At 22.9% G+C, this 26,385-nt stretch overlaps 3 protein-coding genes across 11 annotated transcripts in view; 2 read left to right on the forward strand and 1 right to left on the reverse strand.

Annotated features, from left to right (window-relative positions):
- LOC127276826 (acetylcholinesterase-like) overlaps window positions 1-18,561 on the reverse strand; it is a 105,387-nt gene extending 86,826 nt beyond the window's left edge. Inside the window, exons 1-2 of one of the 4 annotated variants that reach the window (XM_051297492.1) lie at window positions 18,153-18,561; window positions 16,936-17,097 (exon numbers count right to left, since the gene is read on the reverse strand). The gene's annotated coding sequence lies outside the window, so the exon portion shown is untranslated. Of the gene's footprint in view, window positions 1-14,358; window positions 14,447-14,478; window positions 15,235-16,935; window positions 17,098-18,152 lie in introns of those variants that run through there. The other 3 variants (XM_051297491.1, XM_051297490.1, XM_051297493.1) reach the window with 3 other exon arrangements.
- LOC127276828 (uncharacterized) lies at window positions 717-21,202 on the forward strand. The gene is made up of 6 exons (XM_051297497.1): window positions 717-841; window positions 19,390-19,506; window positions 19,583-19,748; window positions 19,994-20,191; window positions 20,616-20,748; window positions 20,841-21,202. Exons 2-6 carry the CDS (start codon window positions 19,419-19,421, stop codon window positions 21,036-21,038), a joined length of 783 nt encoding a protein of 260 aa, XP_051153454.1. The 5' UTR covers window positions 717-841; window positions 19,390-19,418; the 3' UTR covers window positions 21,039-21,202.
- A 631-nt stretch (window positions 21,203-21,833) lies between these two features.
- Window positions 21,834-26,339, forward strand: LOC127276860 (uncharacterized). 6 transcript variants are annotated; one of them, XM_051297544.1, is made up of 10 exons: window positions 21,834-21,993; window positions 22,073-22,381; window positions 22,499-22,667; window positions 23,024-23,215; window positions 23,583-23,700; window positions 23,806-24,753; window positions 24,873-25,032; window positions 25,220-25,414; window positions 25,620-25,734; window positions 26,021-26,339. In XM_051297544.1, the coding sequence occupies exons 6-10, from the start codon at window positions 24,669-24,671 to the stop codon at window positions 26,270-26,272; spliced, it is 807 nt and encodes a 268-aa protein (XP_051153501.1). In that variant the 5' UTR covers window positions 21,834-21,993; window positions 22,073-22,381; window positions 22,499-22,667; window positions 23,024-23,215; window positions 23,583-23,700; window positions 23,806-24,668; the 3' UTR covers window positions 26,273-26,339. The 6 variants fall into 6 exon arrangements, with proteins under 6 accessions (XP_051153501.1, XP_051153500.1, XP_051153503.1 ...); XM_051297543.1 differs by having other exon boundaries at window positions 23,583-23,691; XM_051297546.1 differs by having other exon boundaries at window positions 22,499-22,630; window positions 23,583-23,691.
- Window positions 26,340-26,385: the final 46 nt, after the last annotated feature.

The following is a 26,385-nucleotide window of genomic DNA, read 5'->3' on the forward strand; positions in this document are numbered from 1 at the left end:
TTCATTTAGAAAAGAAGTAGTATAAAAAAAAGAAAAAAAAAGTATAAAACTTTTATGAAGCTATGAATTTCTTTGTAGCCAGTTCGCAATAGCATCTCACGGTTTTTCGCGACCTTCATGTGTCAGCGAACAAAATTAAATTGAAGATGGTAATCATGAGCAAGTGCCCAGAGAGGCTGAATAAAAGATTCATATAAATTTTTTTGTCTAAACAAAAAATTTTATATTAAATGTTTAATGAAATTTAAAAATTATACAAATTGTTTCAATAAACATTATATCGTTAGTTAATAAGTTAATTATAGTTTAGTTTAAAATAATTTAGTTATTTCACTATAATTATAGAAATTTAGAAATTAGGAATATTATAAATTATAAAATTTAGAAAAAATAGTACAACATATAATAATAAAAATACGCTTGATATATATATTTTTTTCCCAAAAGACGTAAGCAAAAAAATGAAAATTTATCTGAAAAAAATGTATAAATGTTTATTAGCGAATAAATATGAAAAAACGTGTGTTAGTAGTAAAAAAAAAAACTATGTCAATGTAATTGTTTATTTTCACGGCTATCAGGACATAAAGAAAATGCGCTTCAACTTTTAGTTCCGATGGTCTTCAATATTATATAGCTGTGATAGTGTTTTTTAGATATTTTTTATTACCGCTAAATTTTAACATTTCTGAGGACATGTGGAACCTTGAAATTTCTAGTGCAAAGATTATTAATTTTTTTTTAACGATTTCTATTTTATCGCTATTGAGATATAAATACAGAAGCAAAGTTTACACGAATCATAAGTCGACCACTAATCATTAAGGAACCATTGTCAAAAGTGAGTAAAAAAATATTTGACATTTTTTTATATTTTGTCTATTTTTTTAATACTTTTCTTTTAGATTTCTTTTTGAATACATTAAAACTTTTTTGCAATTTTTTTTGTAGTATTTTGAATTGCAAATTTATTCTTTGTTATCAAAGTTTGTATCAAATTTAAAATTCTAGTTTTGTGAAAAATATTTATAAAATCCATACGAGTTAATGTTTGATTATTCGAAATGAACTTTTAAAATAAATTATTAAGGCAAAACAATTGTTCAATTTTTAAGAAATTATATAAATTTATTTTTTATTTTGAATTTTTTTTTTAAATTTCAATTATAAATGTCAAAAAAATAAATAAGATTTTTTGACAAACGTTTATTTTTAAAGGATTGTAATTTTATTGATTAACCATCTCTCTCTCTCTCTCTCTCTCTCACCTTAAGAACTTTTGTATTTTATTTTTTCTTTTTTCATTTTCAATATAAAATGTTCTTTACGTTCATTTTTTCATATTTCTCTAGTACTTATGTATGATTGGGCATTCTCAGCCCGTATATTCTTATAAAAAAAATAATAAATAAATGTTTATAACATTTTTAATTAATAACAGTTTGCTCGTTCTGATGTTTTTCATTTAAATTTATTAAAAAAAAAAATTATTAAATTAGTAAAGTACCTATTTAAAATTCTATCTGAATTTTTGTTATTTTTGAATTTTATTTACTCTCTAAATCTGAATTAGTAAAAATGTTTACTAATTTGAATTAGTGACTCACTTTTTGCTTCTGAGTAAGGAAAATTTTTACTAATTGTTAGTAAAAGTTACTAATAATTAGTAGAATTTTACTAATTGAGAAGCAAAAAGTGAGTCACTAATTCAAATTGGTAAACATTTTTACTAATTCAGATTTAGAAAGTAAAAGTTGATTATTATTATTATTAATTGTATTTATTATTAATTAGTGTAAAACAAACTGTTTACTATATCATGTAAGATTGAATATAATATTACAATTGTAATAAACAATTATCATATATAAACAAAATAAATTAATTAAAAGTTTTATAATGTATCGAGTTCTCATTTAACTAGAATGAAATTAATTAATTAATTGAATTTGTAATCTAAATTGATTGTCATAAAAAGGAATACTTTTATAACGTAAAATAACGTATTCTAAAAAGATAATTAATTATATTTTTGTATGGTTTCACTATCGAATGACTGTTTATAAAAAGGTAATTCGAACTCAAAGAAATATAGGTCATAAATATCATTAATTAATTCAGTGATGAGCAAAGAAAAAAAAATTATATGAAGTGTATTTCATGATCATGTAATTTTCGTTATATATAAAATATAAAGTAAAACAGTAAAATTATTTTTAAAAAAAATCATGTTTTTTATTTTTTACACAAATGCCTGAAGTTCTGAAAGTTAAAATAAATGAAAAATTTATTGACTACTTTTTTAACTTCAAATTTTTATTATAAAATATTGCTTTCTGTACCTATTCATTGCTTTATTATTTTTGAATTTTTGGGGTCAGATAACATTGAAATATAATAAAAAAAAATACAGTCGAACATTCTAACCAACACAATGCAATAATATAATATTAAATTATGTAAAAGCAATATTAAAATAAAATTTCAATATATATATATATATAAAAAAAAATGCTCATGATTTTAAACTGGGTATATATATGCAAATTATTTTGCACTCACATAGAAATATGAAATATTTTATTTGAAATGAAAATAACAAAGTGAAAGTATCACATTTTCATTATCTTGATTTCGATGAGAATAGAGCAATGAAAATATTATAAGTAATATAAAAAATTCAACCGAAAAATCAGAGAATTTAGAATATTGGAAAAAGAGTCAGACTGAATATGCACGAATCTCTACATAAGTTACTGGCAAATGAACCAGTCGATTGTATATTCGTGGGTCAGTCCAGAAATAAAGCTCCATCTTAGTTTGCCAATAAATCCATTTATAGAATTTCATCGTATTATTACTATTATTATATTCATCCGCCACTCGTACCAGTCGTGCTCGCGATGAGTGAGAATCACGTGATTTTTTATTAAACTTCTATTCAATGCAATTTCGTTGCATTTTCTATTTAAACATTTATATTTTTATAATTCCAATTAATAATTCTTTTACTTTTATATATTAAAACAATATAATAAAACACGCAAATATTTTTCACATATTCATTCAATTGTTTGAAAATAATTTAAAAAATTAATAATATTTTTCATATTCATATATCAGCAATCGGTAAAACAGATTTAATCGGTTAAATTAGTAATAATTCCACTGGTTTCCAGTGAAAATTCTATTAAAGTATTTTCAGTACAATTTTGACTATATTTTCATATTAATACTGAAAAATGAAAACAGTTATTTGATTCAAATACTCGATTATTTAACTATATTATCAAATAAACATTTATTTGTATCAAATAATTATTATTTGAATCAATTAAATGGAATTTATTTTAAATACATAAATTATTGTTTTAAATACAATTTATTTGATTGGAATAAAAATGATTTGGTTCAAGTAAATATTTATTTGACAATAGTCAAGTAATCGAGTATTTGAATCAAATAAATTTTTTTTTTTTTAGTATAATTAACCTATTTTGTTTAACACAATTAAAAAGTTTAGTTAATTCAAATAAAAACTTGGTTCATTTAAAGTCCAAATGCATAAAATTCATTTAGTCAACAAAAACAAAATTTTTATTTAAGTTTGTTACATCAAAAATCATATTTTTTCGATATATGTAAACCTTATTTATATATTTAGAATTTGGTAGAGTTTTCTAAAGTTCTGAACGTTCAAATGAACAAATTCTTTTTTTTTTGGTCCATAAAATGTTAAAAATTATTAATGCAATAAAAAATAAATACATACAAGTGAATGAAATATTTTTTATGATATTAATTTTCTTTTTTTTTTGATACGTGAAGCAGTATTTTATAATAAAAATGCAGAACATTGAAAATTATGAAAGTTTATATTGTTTAAAGAAGGTAATCAATCATTATTTAGAAGATTGCGTTCTGTGATAGCATTCACAGTATATGAATCATAAATGTCACTCTAACACTTGCTACATAACTACCATGTTAAACTGTATAATTAATCTATTAAAATTATCAACACAGCAAAAATAAATAATATAATGCATCTTCTATAAATAAAATAAATACTTGATGAAGTATACATAATTAGGGGAGACCGGGGTTACTTGGCGCACTTTTTACTTTTTGTTGTGTAACTCACTCATTTTTGCTTTTTTTAAAAAGTTAATGTATAGAAAACTATTTGTAACATATCAGCTTTAATTTAAAAAAAAGAAAGTTGAAATATATTTAATACTTTTATTTTTATACCACTTTATTTGAAGCTGTGCAAAGCGAATTTCAGGAGTGAAATTAAAATTAAATTATATGATTTAAAGTTTAAATAATATAAAACTTAACAAAATAAGTCTTGTACTGTAATTTTACAATAAAATTATTTTAAATTTAAAAATTAGAAAATTTCATTTAAATTAAATGAAATCGTAAAATTACCATAAAATATATATATTTTTTTTATAATAACGCTGTGAATATTTAAAAACCATTATTCGGTTATATTTTTTGAATAGGATTATTATTGGTGCTTATTAATGTGTAAATTTCATATAATCAACTTCATTTTATTAATATTTAACGAAATTTTCAGATAACCGCGCCACCTAACCCCGAATGTACTTTTAAAATATTTATTAATTTTTTATAAAAACTGTTAATATAAATGAAAAAAATTTTTTTGTTTCTTAATAACAAATGTATAGAGCTCAAAACTTAATATTTGAGCTCTTCTAAAATTAATTTTTTAAAAAGATATCACAAAAAAATGAAGAGGTTAAAAAATTACTTTTGAGTGCCAAAATCAGTTATTTTAATCTATACTCCACAATAATTAATGAATATTAATGAAATTTTGTACAAACTTACAGTTCATCAAGTACTTTAAGCAGAATAAAGAGAAAAATAATTGTAACTTAACACTTTTGAATAAACTCAAGTGCGCCAAGCAACCCTTGCGCCAAATAGCCCCCGGTCTCCCCTAATCATTGTAATTATAATATTTAATTTATTTTAATCACTCTTAAGTCTCATATTAAAAAAATGCCTTTAATTCCTCAAAGGACCCCGCACAAAATGCATTGATGTTGGTTCTCGGTCAAAATGGCTGGTTTTTGGATATGTTGTAGTTTTAGTAATTCTGAATAAATGTTTCCTCTATCAAAATTCAAAAAAATGATAACTTTTAATGTTATCAGCCATAAATGGTTGAAAACTCGTGCGGTATGGTTCATATAAAAACATGCAACAAGAACGAAAAAAAAACAGATACAAGTTCTTTTTGTTATTATCGTTGGATGGATGGATGAATGGGTGGATGGTTCGATGGATGAATGAATGAATAAATGAATGAATGAATGAATGAATTAATCAATTAATTATTCACTTAATTAATGAGTGAATCACGGAATGAATGAAAAGATGGATGGATGAATAAATAAATAAATGAATTATTCATTTAATTAATGAGTGAATCACAGAATAAATAGATGGATGGATGGATAATCGGTTTTTCTGTTTATTTTTTAACTGATTATCTTCCTGCCTGCGAATCTATCTATCCATTTGGCTACATGCTTTGGTTTCTATTTTGTTTGATAAACTACTTATCTATCACTGTATTGCCTATTTGTCTAATTGCCTATCTGATCTCTCTAGCTGCAGATCTGATTTACAATCATCATACAATCATGCAAGGTAGTCTGAAACCATGTAGTCTTCCATCCACCCATCCATCCATCCATCCATCCATCCATTCATCAATCCATCTATTCATTCCGTGATTCACTCATTAATTAAATGAATAATTCATTCATTCATCCATTCATCCATCCATCCAACGATAATAACAAAAAGAACTTGTATCTGTTTTTTTCGTTTTTGTTGTATGTTTTTATATGAACCATACCGCACGAGTTTTCAACCTTTTATGGCTGATAACATTAAAAGTTATCATTTTTTTTTTAATTTTGCTAGAGGAAATATTTATTCAGAATTACTAAAACTACAACATATCCAAAAACCAGCCATTTTGACCGAGAACCAAAATCAATGCATTTTCTGCGGGGTCCTTTAAATTCCTTTAAAACTATTAAAATAAAAATTTTTAATTTAAACAAAATTGCTTTAAAACCCGAAATAAATTAATAATCAATTAATTACATTTTTCACGTCATTTCCAAAAAAAGGACCCCGCACTAAATACATAGAAAATGGCTTAGGTTAAATTTTGCTATATTTTGAGAATTTTTAGTTGAAAGTGTTCTGATGAAAAACAAATTGTCCAGAGGTCAATGAATTAATTTTTTTAATAATAGTTTTTTATAATATTCACTTTCGAACAAGTAATTTGCCCACTTAGATACGTAATTTCATTAGGCGTAGCGTTGTTTCGACATTTTTTTTAGCTAAACTATTTATTCAGTGACCTTCGGACAATTTTTTTTCAATCAGGACACACTTTCAACTAAAAATTCTCAAAATATAGCCAAATTTAACCGTAAGCCATTTTCTGTGTATTTAGTGCGGGGTCCTTTGACTATACAGTAGAAACTCGTTTATCCGGACCTCAATCAACCGAATTTTCGATTATCTGGACAAATTTTCATTTCATTTTTTTTCCTCAATGATTATAGGCATTTTAATGTATGCCTATAATTGTCCTAATATGTATATATGTAAATTTTATATTTTCACACGAACCGTTTCGTTTTTATTTAAAAATTTTTAAAAAATATTTATGCAAACTTTTCTAAAATAATTTTAACTAAATATTTAATTTATTTATATAGTATTGAAAAATTTCTTTTTTTCAATGTTTGTAAATAAATACATACCAAAGTTTATATAAAGAAAATTTGTGTGATTTGTAATTTCGATTATTCAGATTTTCGCATATCCGGACAACTGCCTGCATCTATTAGTCCGGATAAACGGGTTCTTACTGTACTTTTGTTTTAGTTTAAAAAAAAAAAAACAAAAAGCCGACAATTTAAATTGAATGGGGCAACGTTATAACGTATATCACATGTTCTTGAAATAAAGAGTTAAAGTATTTTGATGAAATAGACCTTTCATTAAAAGTACATTGAAATTGATGAAAAGAGACACAGGGATTGCAAGGTATTGTGCGACAGGTTGCTGCTTGATTCTATTCAATTGTTTCAACTACCAACGAATCCACGTTTAAATGGATATTGTGGATAATTTAATTAGTATTAATTCATTCTTTAGACAAATTCTATTGTTTCGGACTGATTGGTAGCCATACGCAGCATATTATAATGAAACTCGAGTGAAATCAATAGGAGTGTAATATAATGCTTCACTATGCAATTACGTTTTTAAATTGCCCTACTGACAAATGAACAATCCATCCAACGGAAATAATATTATTATAATATTATTATATAATAATATTGAATAATATTGAATATACTAAGGTTTTCGGGGTCGCTGAATTCGAATTTGAGGTCAGATTTAAAAAATTCATAATGGCGGACATAATATGGCGTCCAAAAAATTTAAAAATTAACTAGATTTGTATAAAAATAGTTCCTTAAAGGCTTACATCTAGGGTTTCGTGGCTTTTTAAATTCAGATCAAAAGTTATTTGTACATAATAAATAATTTATAATTACATTATTTGTGAATTGCTATGGTTGCTATAATAATGGTTGTCAACGAAACGGTTGCCATGGTAACGGTTGCTATGGAAACGGTTTCCATGGTAACGGTTGCCATGGTAATAGTTGCTATGGAAACGGTTGCCATGGAAACCACACGAGTGTACGACGGACGGACGGACGGACGCCAAAGCGACACTATAAGGCTTTCGGACCTGGGCCACGAAACCCTAAAAATTCAAAATGGCGGACTCAATATGACGGAAAAATTAAAATTGATTTGATTCGTTCAAAATTTGGTTTTTGGGGGTTTTTGAGGTCGCTGAATTCAAATTTGAGGTCAGATTTAAAAAATTAAAAACGGCGGACCCAAAATGACGGAAAAATTTTAATTTGATTCAATTCGTTCAAAATTTTTGGTTTTCGGGTGTTTTTGGGGTCGCTGAATCCCAATTTGACCTCAAATTCGGATTCAGCGACCGAAAAACCCCCAAGTACCGAATTTTGAACGAATTGAATCAATTATAAATTTTTCCGCCATATTGGGTCCGCCATTTTGAATTTTTTATGTCTGACCTTAAATTTGAATTCAGCGACCCCAAAAACTTTTAATACAATGATATGATATTTGTTGGGAAACTGTTTTTTTTTGGACCGTTTTGGATCCATAAACGATTTTTCTACTAGACTGCGAAGGGGTTAAATCAAATAAAAATTATTTGGTTCAATTAAATATTTATTTGATAATATAGTCAAGTAACTAATTATTTGAATCAAATAAAGTTTTTTTTCAGTGCGTCCTATACGATTTTGTGCTTACACAAAAAAAAAAAACTTCCTCATTTTTTTCTGAACCACATACCTTGTGTCTTCTGTATATTATGACATTACCAGAGGTTGCGCACAATTATTTCATAAAAATCATTAGTTAGAATTTTCATTATCAAGAATATTTTATTAGATTGTAATTATTTTTTAGAGGAATTTTCATTTTTTCAGTTGGCATTTGGCAGAATTTTTTTTTAAAAAACTGTTTACTTTATAGAATATTTAGGTAACGAATTTTTATTTGGCAAAATTTTTATCTTATATAAATTCTCTTTTTTTTATTTAAAATAATTCTAATTTAACCGAATTTTAATTTAGCATAATTCTCATTCAACTGAATTCTAAATAATTTCTCATTGGTTAATTTTAAAAATCGAGCCAAAATCTTTCTCTCTATTTTTTTATTTGGTTATTTGCAAATTCGGAAAAAATGAAGCTTCGACAAGTTAAAAATTCTTTCAAATAACAAATTCGTGCACTGAAAAAATTTTGGTGCAGCATTTGCCCAAACGAAAAATTACTATATTCAATTAACTTCATACTTAATATTTATCATAAGTTTTCATTAGTCAAGTTAATTGAACATTTTTTCAATATGCAAACAAAAATTCAGACAATTGAAGATTTAGTAAATTAGAAATTTTGACATTTAAAAATTTGAATCACTTAAAATTCAGTTGAATTAAAATTCTGTTAATTAAAAATTCATTTAAAAAGAAATTCCGTAATAATTCGAAAAATAAAAACTCATTTAAAAAATAATTACATATATCTAATAAAACTGTTGAAAATGAAAAGTCTAACTAATAATTTTTATGGGATAATTATGCGACTCTATCAAATGAGAGACGCGTAAAAAAATTTCTATATTAATTGAAGAAAAAATAATAATTTTTCATTTAACAAATTTAAAAAAAAAATAATTGTCCGATAAAAAATGAATTATTTGAAAATATAAAATTACCGTCAACCGAGGTAATTATACCCTCCCAAGGGCTATTATACCCATCGCATCAATTTTTAATGAATAAAATAAATAAAATCTTTTATATTTATATATATATATATACAATTCGTCATTCTTGACAATGAAAATAATTAATTCAACTCATCATCAATTGCACGATAGATTAATTTAGAACACGCATATATGTATATAGACAGACATACGATATCAAAAATCTTTTATTGAAATTTCGATATGAAAAGCGTATTAGTTCAGAAAAGTGTCAATCAAGTGATTCTAAATATTCTTTTTAGGTCTGAAATAACGAATGGTCCAACTAACGAACTTGATTGAAAGCGCATAACGAACGAAATTAGTCCAATGAAGTTATAGAGTTTTCAAGGGAAATTCCATTATTTACAGACTCATTAGAATCAATTTTTTTTTCTTTTTCTAAAAGACGAATCTCTATTTGTGTGTGTTTTTCAAAGAAAATTTTTATTATCCCACGCACATAAATATCGTTATTGTTACGATTTTTTTTTTTTAATTAGAAGAAAATTGGATACACGTGATATAGAATCAAATAGGTGTAATGTTAACACAACAAAACCAATTTTTACAAATGGAAAGAAAAGGTCACGAGTATTTCTGGAATTGTGACATTCATGCTTTTACACTCAGAAAAGAAAAGTTTCATCAAGAAATTAAAGTCAAATGCTTCATATAATAAAATTTAATGAAGAATTATTATGTGAAAAAATAATATTATAAAAAAGATAAATAATAAAAATAATATTATTTATAATTATTGTTATGATAAATTAAAAATAATCGTAAATTTCAATAAAAATTAATTAACTGACTTAATATTAATTAAAGTTTTTATCGGGAAACAAATTTTTCTATTAAATAATTCAATAATTTTTCAAATAAAAAAACGACCATTTTTGAAACAGAAACAAAAATGATAAAAAAAACCTCTTCTTTATTTTAATGTTATTGATTATCTTTTAATATTTTTCGTATATAGATGCACACGCTTTTGTCATAACCTATTTTATGTGAAGTGTTTTATAGTGGTGAGTTTAAACTTCAAATAAAAAAAAAAAAAAACTTTATCAGATGAAAATGTTGAAAGCTTTTAGAAAAAAAGGGGGTTCAATCCAATAAAATTTAGCAGTACGTCATTTTAAGGTCAAAGTTCAAAATACGAAAAGTCTATCTTGCTGAAATGAATGATGGAATAGCTTTTTAGTATCTGGGTCACTTTTATTAATATAAATATAAATATATATATAAATTTGTTTTTAGTTCATCCCGCACACAAAAATACGAAATGAAAAATGTATATATATATATATATTTCAACTAATTTAAAATGATAAATACCCTCGTATGAACGAATAACCTCATGTAAAAAGATTATATTATCTGAATCAATAAAACATTGTAATAAAAAAAAAAAAAAGAAATTTAAATAAATAAAATAATAAATTACTTCTCCCATAGACAATATAAAGTTAAATTTAATATGCTGTGTTGAAAATTATGCGTCAATATTATAAATTATGAATAAAATAAATTTTAATATCATGCCTAATAATTTATATTTCAATATTTCAATTAGGTGCAAAGAGAAAGAAATCATTTTTTTGCCACGGTCAATTTTTTCGCAAATTAGATAATTTAAAAAAAAAAATATCCCCAATTTTCGATCATTGAATAACGAATAATTATTATTTGAATTATTTATTTATATTTTTTTGTAAATTATGTCAGCCATTTTAAAAACACAATGTTCAATTGAATTTGCCCCATATAAAAAAAAATTGAAATAGATCTCTAAAACAAGGATGTCAAACTATATTTAATTAAAATACGAAATAGACATTATTTTGTAAAAAAAAAAACACACACAAATTACCCACTGAATTAGGGTCAAATAAATATGGATAAAAACAATGTTTGACATCTATTAGTATCAATATATTATGGCAAACCAAACTAATTATAAATAATGGCTTTTTCTCTTATAAAAAGTAATGATCAAATTTATTAAATTAGAATTATAAATAATATAGGGTCAGTTAGGGTAAATGGGGACAGGGGGTATATGGGGACAAGAGGTTTTGGAGCTTAATTTACAATTTTAAAATTAAGTTCAACGTCAATATTTTAACCTCAGATCACCTGCAAGAGATATAGAGTATTGCCAAGCTTTTATCTTGACAATTGGCAGCAAGATAAAAAAAAGTTATCGCTCAATGCATAAAAACTTGAAAATCAAAGTCAAACTGTTTCAGTATTTTGTCTCGTATTTCAAAGAAAACAGACTTCAAAATCATACCAAATTTTTTTCTTATTCCTTATGACTCCCATAAAAGAAATTCACTTGAATTTTTGATTTTTGTTAATTTGGTTAATAATGGCAAGCTGTCCCCTATTTACTCTGAGTTTTCAAATTTTTGGGGTAAATGGGGACAGCTTGTCATTATTAACCAAATTAACAAAAATCAAAAATTCAAGTGAATTTCTATTATGTGAGTTATAAGGAATAAGATAAAAATTTGGTATAATTTTTAAGTCTGTTTTTTTTCAAATGCAAGACAAAATACTGAAATGAAAAAAAAAATTTTTAAATAAATAAAATTCAATTGGTTCAACTATTATATATCTACTACAAATTTTTTTCAAGTTTTTTCATCCCTTAATACAGTAATATACTTAAGGAAACTTTTTTCTTAAAACTTTCTTAGAAACTATGTTGTCTCCATTTACCCCGAATTTTAAGAAATTTTCTAAATTTTGGGGTAAATGGGGACAGTCAGTTTCATGCGTTTATAGCTTATCTAAATTTTTTTCTGCTGCATAAAATTAATCCTGGGAATATAAATAACAACTTAAAAAAATATAAACCCGCAAATATTACCTTTTAAAGAAAGAAACTTACATAATTTGTGAAAAATAGCGATTTTATCCCCATTTACCCCAACTGACCCTAATAGTAATGTTATTAATATTATATATTAATAAGTAAAATATTAGTCGGCTTAACAGTAAAAAAAAAAGTTGTCATTTAATTTTATGTAGTTTTTACTTTTATTTACACTCTCACTTTCACTGTCAATGAGAAAATCTTAAAAAAAAAAATAGTTTTCTGCGATAGACAAGCGTAAGTAAAAAGTGTATATTGATTGATAGTAATATTTGATAATAATTTCCTAAAATGCCTCATTATAAGATACTTTTATTTTGCATGCCATTATTTAAGCCTCAACATGACACAGTAAATGCATTTAAATGAAATAATGTCTCTTCTCTATTTGCATAAAATGCAAGACCGCAATCATAGTAACCCTTCTTGACTGGTTTAAATTACTGAGAATTTGAATGCTAATTTAATTATTTTTTTTTTATTTTTATTTTCCAATTGCTAGAAAATAAATTTTTTAAAATTATTTAAATAAATACAAAATCCCAATTGTTGAATAATAACAAATTTGTTAATTATTTGAATATTTTATATTTATTTTTTGGTCTTTGTGATTTAATATTCAGTTTATTTATTATTTTTTTCAAATAAAGAAAAAAAAATAATCTTTTGCAATAAAGTGAGCTCAATTTAGAAATTTTCGAATAATTCAAAGTATAGGTCAAAGCCTCTTATTCATCTCAATGATCGAATCTGTCGCACAGTGAAAGAGCAATTTCAGCTCAATAAACTAGATATGTATCCAGAATCGAGAAAAGTGACTATGTCAAATATATGTAAAACTGCAGAAAAATTCTCTTTGAAATCATCCATATATACACACATATATATATAGTATCAATATATTAGTGGAATTTTTATTATTTATTTATATAAAATACAAAAAAAAAGTATTTGTACCTTAAAAACATATTCTTTTGAGAATATATTAATTATTAATAAATTTCGTTATCTTTTAATTTCCCAGAGTAGAAAAAAAAACTTTTTTTTTTTAACTTCACTGACTTTGTGTGCTTGAAAAATAAAATGAAGACGACAAAAATGTAACAACTTGAATCGAATAAGCGAAACTGTTTTTTTTTTTTTTTTAATTAAAAAAAACTTATTATTTCATTGAATAGATGATATTTTACTCGAATAAACATTTGTTTAATTAGATCGACTATATTTAATGTAAGAAAATAATTTTTTTCCTTTTAAACAACGAAGCTGAAGTACGCAACGTTTATGATAAACGATTTTTAAAGAAATAATTTTCTAAAATGAAAAATTCTATAATTTTTTGCCTAAAAAATATTTCTTGTAGTTTTCATTAATCAAATTATTAAAAAAATATTTTTTAGGCAAAAAATTATAGAATTTTTCATTTTAAAAAATTATTTCTTTAAAAATCGTTTATCATAAACGTTGCGTACTTCAGCTTTGTTTTAAACAATTATTATTTAATGTTAAATCTAAAATTTCTTGCATCAAAAAAGAGAATAAAAAATATAAAAAAATATTGGAAAACCATAAATAAATTTTTTCATAATATTATAAAAATTATTATTTTTTTTTATTTATAGAAAAAATATTTTTAATATTAAATAAATAAAAAATAATATTCAAATATTTATTTTAAAAAATTGAAATGAAAAATTATTTGACATTTTTAATTTTTAAAAAATCACAATAATAATTATTTAATAATTTTGAAAATAAATATTTGTATAATTATTTTTATGTTTCATTCAAATAGAGATTTTTTTAAACAAACTAATTTCATATAATAATCCAAGAAACGTTTCCTACATGCACATAATCAGAAAAAATCCTCTTATAACCCTTTGAAAAAACCAGCACTCATCTCAAAATTCCAAATTCTTCAAAACATATATAATTATAAAATTTGAAGAAAAAAAAAATTGAAAACTCTTTTCTACCCTTTTTTTTTTTAAAAAAAAAAATGTAATAAACCAATCACGCACAGTAATCCTCACTAAGTCGCGAGTCTTGATTATTTTTCTCGATCCCCGTTATGTATAGTCAATAGAAAAACTTTTTGAATCCCCCCTCAAAATCCAGCTCTGGTTAGAATGAGAACTTACGAACTCGAGCTTTATTTTCTCTCTCTTGTCCTTATAATCCAAAACTTCTTGACAAATGACTTCCGCTATATAACCAACGTCCAGTCTGCTTTGTCTCTATCTCGTCATGGGGTCGCTGCAGCGATCAGAGTTCACTGTCAATTCTTGTATATTCTCCCGGTATAAAGTATATAGTAACAAGAAAAAAAAAAATCCTTCACCGTCACGCTAATGAAAGGCCAATTAAAATATAGACCTCACGAAACATACAATTTAGTATAGAAATGCAAATTTTTATTTATATTATTATTTAATTTTTTTTTCTCTTTTTTCTTCTAAATTCCACGTTATCAAAGAAACACGATAACATGCAACGACGTAGGCCGGCTAAGCGTTCAGGCCGCACTGAGCTTGGCCGAGAGAGAGAGACTTCGGTTAAGGGTGAGCGAGCTACCCCTCTGGTTTTCCCACCCCCTCAACATCCAACCAAACCCCCTGCCGGTACGAGTTTTCTCATCTCGCTCACAACCAAATTTTCCCTCTCACTTGTGTGATACATATACATATATATATACGGGGTGATTCGAACTTCACAGAATCCGTGCACGTGCTGCCAAGAGTCGACGATGTTACGTGAGGGATGAAAAGATCACGAGAATAACCCCCCGAGAATATGGGCTAGAGGGTTTTATTTGCATTGAAGGGAAAGGAAAGAAGCAATGCGTGCCTCCCTGGGAGGAGGGTTAAAGAACCAAGTGCGTGAGGGGATTTTTTTTTTTTTTTTTTATATACTCTACACTGGGAGAGCATTCGAGATGATTTCTCTCTCTCTCTCTCTCTCTCTCTCTCTCTGCAAAAAGGGAATCTCTTTCTCTCTTTCTGAAGATCGTTTAACAAATGGAGCAAATCATAATTCCCCTATATCGCACGATTTCTGATATCGGCCTACTACCCTCGAAAAATATATTTTGTGCTATGCTTGATTATAGAATCAATTCGACGGTCACGATCTCCCTCTCTCTTTCGCGGAGGTGTTTCATCGATCTTTGCCAAAAGACATTAATAAACGCAGAGAAAAAAATATATATATATATAAATATTTGTCACAGAGCTAAGTAAATATTTATTTGTTGCAAATAAAAAAAAAATTTTATTTGTGTCAAAAGAAAATTTATTTTTTTTTTTTATAAATAATTATTTTCCTCTCTGAGACAAATATATTTTTATTTAATTTAAAATCAAATTTATATTTGATAAAAAATTTCTCTCCGTGTACGTTTGTGTCTGAAGCATTTTGTTTTTATATCAAAAATCTCATTAAAAAATATATTTGATTTCCATTTATATGAGTTTTTTAAAAGTTGTTTTTCTTTTTTTGTAATATAAGAAATGTTTTTCATTAAGGCTAACACACACACAGAATATCATGTTTTTATAAATTTTTCTTTATCGACATAAAAGAACATATTTTCCAATATATTAATATTAATAGAATCAATCCAATTTTTTTTTTTTTTGCTTATTGCGTCTATTGCTATTGTTTTAAAAAATTCGTGAAGAATAAAATTTATATAAATTTTTTTAAAGTATTCAACAAAATTTTTAATTTTTGAAAAATGAATCTTACGTTCATTTTTTTTTTTTTTTATTTTTAATGAAGTTTTATAGATTTAAAGTTCTTTTCATGCCATTAATCAAGCAAAAGAGTAAAAATTGTGTTTTAAAAATTCATTCATTCATATGGCGAGGTTTTCCATATTTTTATAGCCGCACATCTTTTTTAGAAAGAAAAAAAAAGAAAGGAAAAAATATATATGGGCTTTATTTCACTGTTTAAATAAATTCTTAAATTTACTTATTGTTAAAAATGTCACGTTGCTCGCGAGACTATTTTTTAAAATAAACTTGTACTGTTAATAAATTTTGAACATTTTGAAATATCAAATATTAGAAGTAAACTTCAATTTGAAAGCAAATGAAAATATTGATCTTTATGCAAAAATTTATTAAAAATACAAGTATACCTGTTTCAAAATATTTATTTGAAAATATAATCTTGAGACCCATATGTCATTTTTTAAAAAAATAATTCATGACTTTTTTCAACAGTAAAAGAAATGTTATATTTTTTCCGTTTCCTCCAAATAAGATATGAGATAGTAAAAATTAAAATCTTGAAATAAATCCTGGCAATTTTCAAACTATAATTGAATTAATGGTTTAAATTTTTTTTTCAAATTTATAAAAATTTATTTAAAAATATATCTTTTGGGATAAGTTTAATTTTCAAAAATAAAAATTCTTTATTTTAACATTTTTAGAAAATTTTAAACATTAAATAAAATGAATTGTTTCAACAATAATAATAGATTATTAATTAAATATTATAAATTCAATATGATTATGTTTTTCTATATGATAAGAAAATATCGATTGGTAAATTTTTGTACGTGTTAATAATGTAAGTTAAAATCCTACCTTAATAAGTCCCATCAAAATGAATAAATGACAAATAAAGCAGAAATGAGTGTGGAGTAGTTTGAGATTCCCCCAATATATAACTTTCCCGTCGTTTTGCGTCACAATTGTAAAAACTCCTCTATTATATTTCCTTCATTATCGCTGTATGTAAATCGTTACCTAAAAAAATTATATATGTCAACAACTATATAATTATTTTAATATTTAATTTTTTTTTTTTGTTATATTTATTAGTTAAAATTATTTAATTTTTAATAAATTTTACTCAACGATTCTTCTGCGTTTTATATTCATAAAAAGTGTGTTAAAATAACAAATTTTCATAATAAGAAATTCTGTATTTTGAATTAAAAATTTGTTTATTGTTTGTTTATCGATATTTTTTTATGAGAAAATTTCCTTTTCGATATATATATATTTTTTAAAGAATATTTTACATATCAAAGAATAAATTATTAATTTATTTTTATTTAGTAATTTTAAAAAATAATTAGACTGAATGCAAAATTGCGTGATTTTAATTATTTTCCGAGTTTCAAATTCAAATCAGGAAATATTAAAATAACATAGTGACAAATAAATTTTGTTTTGAATACAGAATTTTTTTACTGCAACTAGGTTTTTAATTTAATTTTTTTTATATATTTTTTAAAAACTAATGAGCCAAAAGTTTTGAATGTTCAAATGAACGAAATTTTTTTGTGCAACTTCTTTAAGTACGAATTTTAGTACAAATTATTGTTTTAAATATTTAAAAAAAGTTATTTAATTTAATAATTGTTTAATTTATTGTTTTATTTTACACGATATTATAATTTTTAATAATTTATAGATTGAAAAAATTATTTCGTTCATTTGAACGTTCAAAACTTTTGGCTCATAAAAACTATAAGACGTGTAATTTTTTTTTTATTACTGTCAATTATATACTTAATTATGTACCAAGATTTAATAACACATAAAACTATTTCTAAAACAATACTTCTATTTTTAAATCCTTATTATCTTCTGGTAAAATTTTATGAAATGTTTTGTCTCTAAAAAAGTACCTACCTACTTTTCACAAAATATTTTTGACCCTTGACAAAAAATTAAGACTGCAAACTGAACTTTTGTAGGTTATACAAAAAAAAAAAAAAATGAGATATGAATATTTCAAGTGATAAATCATTCTTAGACTGCAAAACATTTTTCAAATTAACTCCAAAACTTACCTTTTTAAAATTTCTATCAAAATAAGTCAAGTCGTAAAAGTCAAGAAGAATAGAAAATGTGAAGTATAACGTGCATAAACTTTTATTTCTCATCGCTCAAAGAAACTGTTTTATGATTTCACAATTAATAATTTAATTTAGATATTTAAAATGAACCAATATAACTATTGTAATAATAATAATTATGAAAAATCCTTTTAATTATCAAACAAGAAAACTTGGAATTCATGTTTAACGCGTGTTGACGGAGACAACAATATTTGGGGTTATATTCGTTTACGTAAATTCCGCCTAAAATAATCACGTGACTGTGTCCAACTGCGCGCAATTTTTAAAACTCACATATATCCTCCAATGGCAATTCTAACTATTCTATGTAACTAACGTGATTAGTTGAAATAAAATTTACCAATTTCGAAATTTAAAATTTAAATTTTATACTCTGTTTATTTGAGTATAAAGGCGCTCTCACACCTTTTTGGCTGCCTGCAGGTTACCATGGCAACGCATAAGAGTGAGTGCGACAGAAAATTTAAAAATTTGAATATTCAAATTTTCTGTCTCACTCACACTCGTGCGTTGCCATGGTAACCTGCAGGCAGGCAGGCAGCCAAAAAAGGTGTGAGTGCGCCATAAAACTTGTTTTTCTATTCAATTATATTTCTTTCGAAATAATAAAAGTTATTTTTTCACTTTTATATAAATTATTATACAATTGATGAAAAATTATATTAAAGAAAAAATTAAAAAGAGATATAGGTATAATATTTTAAACATGAAATACGTCTCGGTTGTTTGACTTTTAATGCTTTTGATAAAATTTACGTCTTTTACGTTATATAGTGTATGAATCATAAATATGGTTTTGAAATAATACAAAGCAATTTTTCAAGCAAAATATATGACTGTATGTACTTTCAGGAACATAAAATATAGATTTATTTAGTGCCATCGCACGTCAAATGAGAAGAAAATATAATCGTATTTCTTTTTTATTTTTTTACTTCTTCTAATATCACTTACTTTGCAATAAATAAATTTTCTATTAAACTTTAGTAATTGTAAAAAATTTCATTAATAGGTATTATTTTTAATTTTAAACAAATTACAAAAATTTCCCATTTTTAATTTAATTAAAATTCATTATTTTTAATTTTGAATTTTTCAATTTTTACTAGAATTAAAAGAATATAGTTTTCTATTTTTTAAATATATGAAAATATTCAAATTTTTTCAGTTTAAGTGGAAATTAAATAAAATAAAAAAATGTTCAAAAACATGAAGATATATTTTTTGGTATTTTTGACAATGGCAATTATTTTAGAATGTAATTCAATAATCAGCGTTGAAGATGGTAAAATTAATATTGTCATTTTTATTGTATATTAATTTTTTTTATTCAAATTGAAGTATTGAAAATTTAATTTTAGTTCAAAATTATGCAAAAAATGAAACGGCTGTTGTTTATAAAACGAAGGAGATAATTACTGGATTAAAAAAAATAATGAGAGAAGGATATAAATCATTACAATTGCCTATAATTGATCCATTACAAATAAATTCGCAAAATTTAAACTTAAACACACCTCAATTTCGGTAATTTGGTTTTATTATATAATTATGTTAAATAATTTAAAATTTTTTATTTATTCAGTAGAAAAAAAAAACTTTTCTTTAAATATAAAAGAAATATTTCATTGAATTTTTATTTATTATAAATATAAATTCAAATTTTTAGAATTTAATTAAATATGATTAAAGATTTTTTTAAAAATTTATTTATTTTCAAATAAGAATATTTTCAATAAAAAAAAAAAACAATTAAAATTTCGCTTTTTCAGAGGTAACGTTTCTTTTGGTGCTATAAATATCACAGGTTTATCTATTTATAACGTAGACAATATTTCATTCGAACCAAAAGATTTCCTTCTTGCATTTACTATGAAATGGCCCAAACTTGAGGGACTTATTTTAAATTATAATTTAGCTAATGGTAAATTTATGAAGATTTTTAAAGCTTCAGCAAGTGGAAATGCAATGTAATTTAAATAAATTTATTTATTATATTATTATTTTTACACTTATCTTTACAATACATAGAAGGTTATTTACAGAGGAAATCATTCAAACAGGATTGTTGGATTATTATTATTTTTTTTTTAAACTTTAAAATCCTTTTGAGTTTAATTTTTATTAAAATTATAAACAAATTTCAAGTGAAATTTTCATGGAACCTCTATTAAATGTTACTAATTTATTTAAAATCTTCAAAATTATGATAATACTAAATTCTATACAAAGAATATATTGAATATTAATAAAAAAAAATTTTCTATAATCGAGCAATCATAAATCAATAGATGAATTTCTCTATAATGATCATATAATAAAGTTTTAAAAAATATTATTGTTTAGAATAAAAAACATAATAATATTTAATGTAGATTTTCTCTTTTCTTTTAGTGTTATTGCAAAGAATGTTATATATTCCATTACAGCATCAATAGGCGTTAATGAAAAAAATTCGACCCTATCCATTAAGGATTTTAACAATTTTCTTTCTGTTGGTGAAAAAGGAGACAAAAACTCAATTCAGGTTTATAGTATACTTTTAAATATAAATGATTGTATAAATACATAACACAGTAACAGTTATCTATATATAAAAAAAAACATTTACTTTTCCAGATAAAAAAATTAGGTCCAAAAAAATTAAAATTGTTCTCTGGTATGGTTAATAAACTTATCAATAATAAAGCAACTAAAATTTTCAATGACAATAGTAAATTAATCGAAGACAATCTAAAAAAAATAATAAAACCGTCATTAAATGAATTTTTACAGAAGAAAACTCTTGCGGACCTAGTAAAACTTTATAAGTTTTAGAAAAAAGTTTAATTATTCCATATTGCTATTAAAAAAGAGCAAAGGAATAAATTATCAAGGTCTAATTGTATTTCAAAAAATGTATAATATATTTAGAAAAAATTTATATTTAAAATTTTTTATTTATTAAATTATTTAAAAAATTTTAAGAACAAAAATTTATTTTAAATCAAAACAAAAAAATTTTTAATACAAAGTAATTTTTAAATTTTATTAAGAATCTTAATATTTTATAAAAAGAAAAATTATTAAACTTTAAAAAATTGTTATTTTAAAAAAAAAAAGCTTCTCTTTGAGTAAAATTACATTTTTCTGAATGCGAATTTTTACCTGAAATATATTATAATGTGAAGATAAATTTATAACGATTCATTAATAGTAAACTGTTATTTTTTAAATTAGAATGCTGTAAATTTAAATTTGTATTATAATATGTAGAAAATTATTTTAATAAAAAAATGAAAAATATAAACAATGTTTAAAGAAATATTTTTTTGAATGAAAAATTCTATATGAATTGTCTAAAAGATATTTTTTACAATAAATTATAAAAAAAAACAGTTTTTTGGATCAAAAATTTTATAATTTTTCGTTTTAAAACAAATTTGTTTTCTAATCATTGATCATAAATATTGTGGACTTCAGAATCATTAATAAATAAGATATATATATATTAATAATGAATTATAAATATCAAATATAAATTAAATATTAATATATATAAAATTTATTTGTTTTTATGCAATTATTATATTTCCAAAGTATTTTTATTTATGATTCACAAAAGTAATCCAGAAATATGCATCTAAAGAAGTGTTTACATTTTAAGTGATAAAATTTTTAGTATCAACTGTACATTGATAAAGTGATCTTAATACTAAAGCTGAATGAAATGTATTTAACAAACAGTATAGTTTTTGCATCTGCTTATCAATTTGTGCAAACATAGTTACATGTAAGTACACTTTTAATCGTAAATTGTTTAATTTTAGATTTTATTCATTTAAATTAAATGCGTAAATTTTAATGTATAGGTGAATATAGAATTCAGAATGCAGTTTAAAATAAAATTTTGCCAATATTATTAACGAAAAAAAAAAAATTAATAATATTAGTAAAAATAGAAATTTGCAGTTTAAGACAAATAAAAAAAAAATAAAACTAATGAATTAGATTTCAAATATTTTATTATTATTTTTATTATTATTATTATTATTATTATTATTATTAATAATAATAAAAAAATTTTACAATGAAAATATGGAAATTTTCAATTATGTTGTTGATGATGAGTTTAATCGATTACAAAACAGTGGTGGCTGATAATAATTATTTAAAAAGAGGTGATTATAAACATTTATTTATTAATAAACATTATACTGCAGTTAAAGCAGTTAAAAAAAATGTTAAATGCATATAATTATAATGTATAAATATTATAAATAATTATTTTTTTTTAGATTTGTTCGTTAATGATACGTCCAATTCAAGAATAAACTATTTGTTTAAAAAATTTCTAGAGCATTTTAAACAATATTTGAAAAATGGAAATAAATTTTTAGGTATCCCTTCTATTGATCCTTACAAATCAGGTCCAGTAAATAAATTCTTAAACTTGGAAGATATAAAGTAATTTTTTAAATTAATTACATGACAGTATTATATATATAAATTTATTATTAATTTCTAATAAAATAATACATAACATAAATAGTTCATGTTTATTAATAAATTAATTTTTTAATGATTTATTGATTTACCTTTTGAATTAATAGTCAATTATTAAGTATAATTACTTACTCATTACAAATGTAATTTAATTATTTGCTTATAAATAACTGAATTACTTTTCCAATTTATTTTTAAAAATTTATTAGAAATTCAAAATTTCTGAAATTAAATAAATTTTTAATAAACATTCAATTTATGTTGATATTTCATGGAAAATTATTTATTAACCGTTTATTTTCATTTGAAAATTTTAGAGGCAATATTTCAATTGATAGTGTTGCTATTTCTGAGTTATCAAATTATCTAGTTACCAGAGCTGAAATTGAGGGGTTAATAATAAGAATGGGTTTTCAATGGTTTAATATAGATGGAAATATGACTTCATATAATATTACAAATTGTAGTTTCATGAATTTTATTAAGATTTTTGGATTTGGAGATGCAGTGTAATTATTCATTTAAGTATTTTAAAATAATAATTATTAACTCGACGAGATTCTAAAGCTTTATTATTATACGAAAATTGAAAATCAAATATATATTTCGCATTTCAAAGTATTTGCAATTTTTACCTATTAGTGTTGATTTTACATTCATAATAAATAGAGAAAAAAAATTTTTTTAATTAAATACTGAGAAATAATAGAAAAATAAATAAAATTCAGATTCTAAATTTCACTAAAAACTAAAATATAAAATAATTAAAATAACATAAAAACCAAATTAGAAATAAATTTGATAAATGATGTGAAAAAGTTGAATAAAAATAAGAGAAAAAATACATTAATTAAATTTAATTATAAATATTTACAGGTTTACTGTTAAAGATTTGAGTTTTACTACAAGTATCACTCTTGGATTCAAAAATATTAAAATATTTATAAAAACCGTAGAGTCACAAATTTTTCTAAGAGATTTCGAGGTATTTTTTGTAAGATATGTTTCATATATGCAATTTTTTGCAAGTCTTTTTTTAAATAAATAGATATTTAAAAAGAATAAAAAATTTTAAAAAAAAATTGTTTCTTTTTTTTAGTTCTACACCGAGGGTTTATATAATGATAGTTATTTATCTAAAGAGATGAGTTCTGTGATTTCTAAAATGGGACCTGATTTCGTTCAAAACTATCAAAAAACATTGACAACTGCAATTGATGAAAAAATAACGAAAATAGTGGAGAAAATCATTGGCTATATAAATGTTTATAATTTTAATGAAATTCCCAAAAAAAAATTCTTATAAATATAATATTTAATTAAAAGAAAATGAGATAAATTTATTTAAAATGAACGCGAATTAGGTATAACAATCAGTAATTAATAAAAAATATTTAATAATAAGAAAAAAAATTAGAATACTGTAAAAAATATAAATAAAGAAATTAAGAACAATAAAATAGAAATATTTAAAATTAGTGTTTAATTAATTTTTTTTTTTTATCAGGATTTACTTTGAAATATAGTTTTGTGCCTAATCCTACCAACGTTTGACATAGATTGATAAGAAAAATTTTGTAGTTTTTATATTTTTTGTTTTTGATAAAATATATTATCTTATATACATAACGAAAAGTAACAATCCCATACCCATAATTAAATATAGAAAAGTGTTTCATTAAATAAATCGTCGTCATATTAACTGATTATTTTTATTTAATGTCCTAATTACGTTACAAAATTTAGGACAAAATTTGAGAAAAACACACATTTTCGTGGATATAAAAATCATTATAAATTCAAAATTTATCAAGTTTTCTGAGCAGTTGTTTTCTAACATTCTACTCAATCGCTCATTTCAAATATAGTTGATTTTTTTTTAAATAAAAATTTTATCATTCTTATCATATATATTATTGCAATTTTTTTTACTTGTATATTTTGCAAGAATAAAATAAAATAATGAAGACTTTTTCACTAATTCTTTTAATTGTCTTAGTAATTCATCAGACTAATGCAAGAAATTTGACGAATTTATTAACAAGAGGTATAGTAAAAATAAAATATTATGTTTAAAAAATTGTTTATAAAAATATAAAAATAATTAACAATAAAATGAAAATTTAAAAGTGTAATGTAAAATATAAATTTTACCTTTTTTCACAGTAAATGGAGTAGCTGAAGATTTGATTAGTTTAAAATCGACATTTATAATTGAGAATATCAGGCAAATTATAAAAAATGGAAGTGATAAGATGGAAATTCCAGTTCTTGATCCTTTCACAATATCTGAAATATCTAAAAATTTGTCATCAGAGATTTTTAAGTAATTTCATCACATAATATGTTTATTATATACATCAAAACTTAATGTCTAAATGTTAAAATTTGTATTAGCTTTAAATTTTTATTTAAAAAAAAAAGAAATTTTTTATTTTAATAATAAAATATAAAAGATCTTTTTATTGTTATATCCAGTGTTAATTTCAAATTATTATTAATTAATCTTGCAGAGGTCAAATTGATGTAAAAAGTGTAAATGTAAACAATATCTCCGACTTCAAAGTTGATGTATTTCATCTGAATTTAAGAAAATCAAAAATGAATATCACTTTACACTGGCCAATGTTAAAAGTAAATTTGAATTCTTATAATATAAATGGAGAGTTACCTGACATGGCTGATGTCAACGGAACTGGAGATGCTGAGTGAGTTAAAAACACAAACACTCACACACACACATTTTTAAATTTAATGAATATACTTGAAAAAAATAAAATTTAATTTAATTAATAATAAAATTTACTAAATTCTGTGAAATATAATTTAATATTTTTCAAAATAAATTAAAGTATTATTCGTTTCTTTAAAAAATTAATTAGGTATAAGTAAATATTATTTTAATTTTTCTAGATTGGTCATTAGAAATTTAACATTTTCAAGTGAATTTTCATTGAATGTGGATGTTAGAAAAAGAATATTATTTATAGACAATATGAAATCAAATATTTCTTTAACAAATTTTGAGGTTTGTATACTTTTATATAGTTTTTTAATAAAAAAGAATATTCCATAATCAAACATTTTTGAAAACTTAAATATCCCAGGAATATGAGAAAATTAAATAATTTTCAAATATTGAAATATTCACAAAGTTCCAATGGAATTTTTCATAAATGAAAATGAAATATTTCTCATAAAATTGGGATTTATTGTTTAGACTTAATTATAATATTATTATATATTTATATTAATAATAATTATTATATTGATTTATATTTAAAATAAATGATACTTTATTTTTCTGCATTTAGGTCATATCAATGGATGTTCTGAATGATGAAGAATTCACAGAAATGATCAAAGAGTCTTTGCCTGAACAGGCTCCGAAATATGTTGAATCTTTACAAGAGACAATTACAAATTTAATAAATAACTATATAATGAAGAATGTCAATGAAATTCTTAGCGAAATATCATTGAAAAAATTAATATCTCATTTAAGAAAGTTATTAAAACGAAATATATATAAAATTAATTCAATTGAAACAAACGAAATTCCTTAAAAACATTTAGATTTTCTATATATTTAATTTAAAAATGTAAGTTTTATAAATAAATATTTTAAAAGTATTTTCAGTTTTTTATTATTGTTATATTTACTAAAAAAAAAAAAAAT

This window comes from Leptopilina boulardi, unplaced genomic scaffold (assembly GCF_019393585.1).
Source record: "Leptopilina boulardi isolate dan_hultmark-lab unplaced genomic scaffold, ZJU_Lbou_2.1 LbouV2_154, whole genome shotgun sequence".
NCBI lineage: Eukaryota > Metazoa > Arthropoda > Insecta > Hymenoptera > Figitidae > Leptopilina > Leptopilina boulardi.

Bases quoted from the DNA above. Each gene is read 5' to 3' on its own strand.
- LOC127276828 (XM_051297497.1), top strand. From the start codon at position 19,419: ATGTTCAAAAACATGAAGATATATTTTTTGGTATTTTTGACAATGGCA. The intron at 19,507-19,582 runs GTAAAATTAATA...ATTTAATTTTAG, and splicing joins AATAATCAGCGTTGAAGATG to TTCAAAATTATGCAAAAAAT. The intron at 20,749-20,840 runs GTTTATAGTATA...TTACTTTTCCAG, and splicing joins GAGACAAAAACTCAATTCAG to ATAAAAAAATTAGGTCCAAA.
- LOC127276860 (XM_051297544.1), top strand. From the start codon at position 24,669: ATGAAGACTTTTTCACTAATTCTTTTAATTGTCTTAGTAATTCATCAG. The intron at 24,754-24,872 runs GTATAGTAAAAA...CTTTTTTCACAG, and splicing joins GACGAATTTATTAACAAGAG to TAAATGGAGTAGCTGAAGAT. The intron at 25,033-25,219 runs GTAATTTCATCA...TTAATCTTGCAG, and splicing joins TTGTCATCAGAGATTTTTAA to AGGTCAAATTGATGTAAAAA.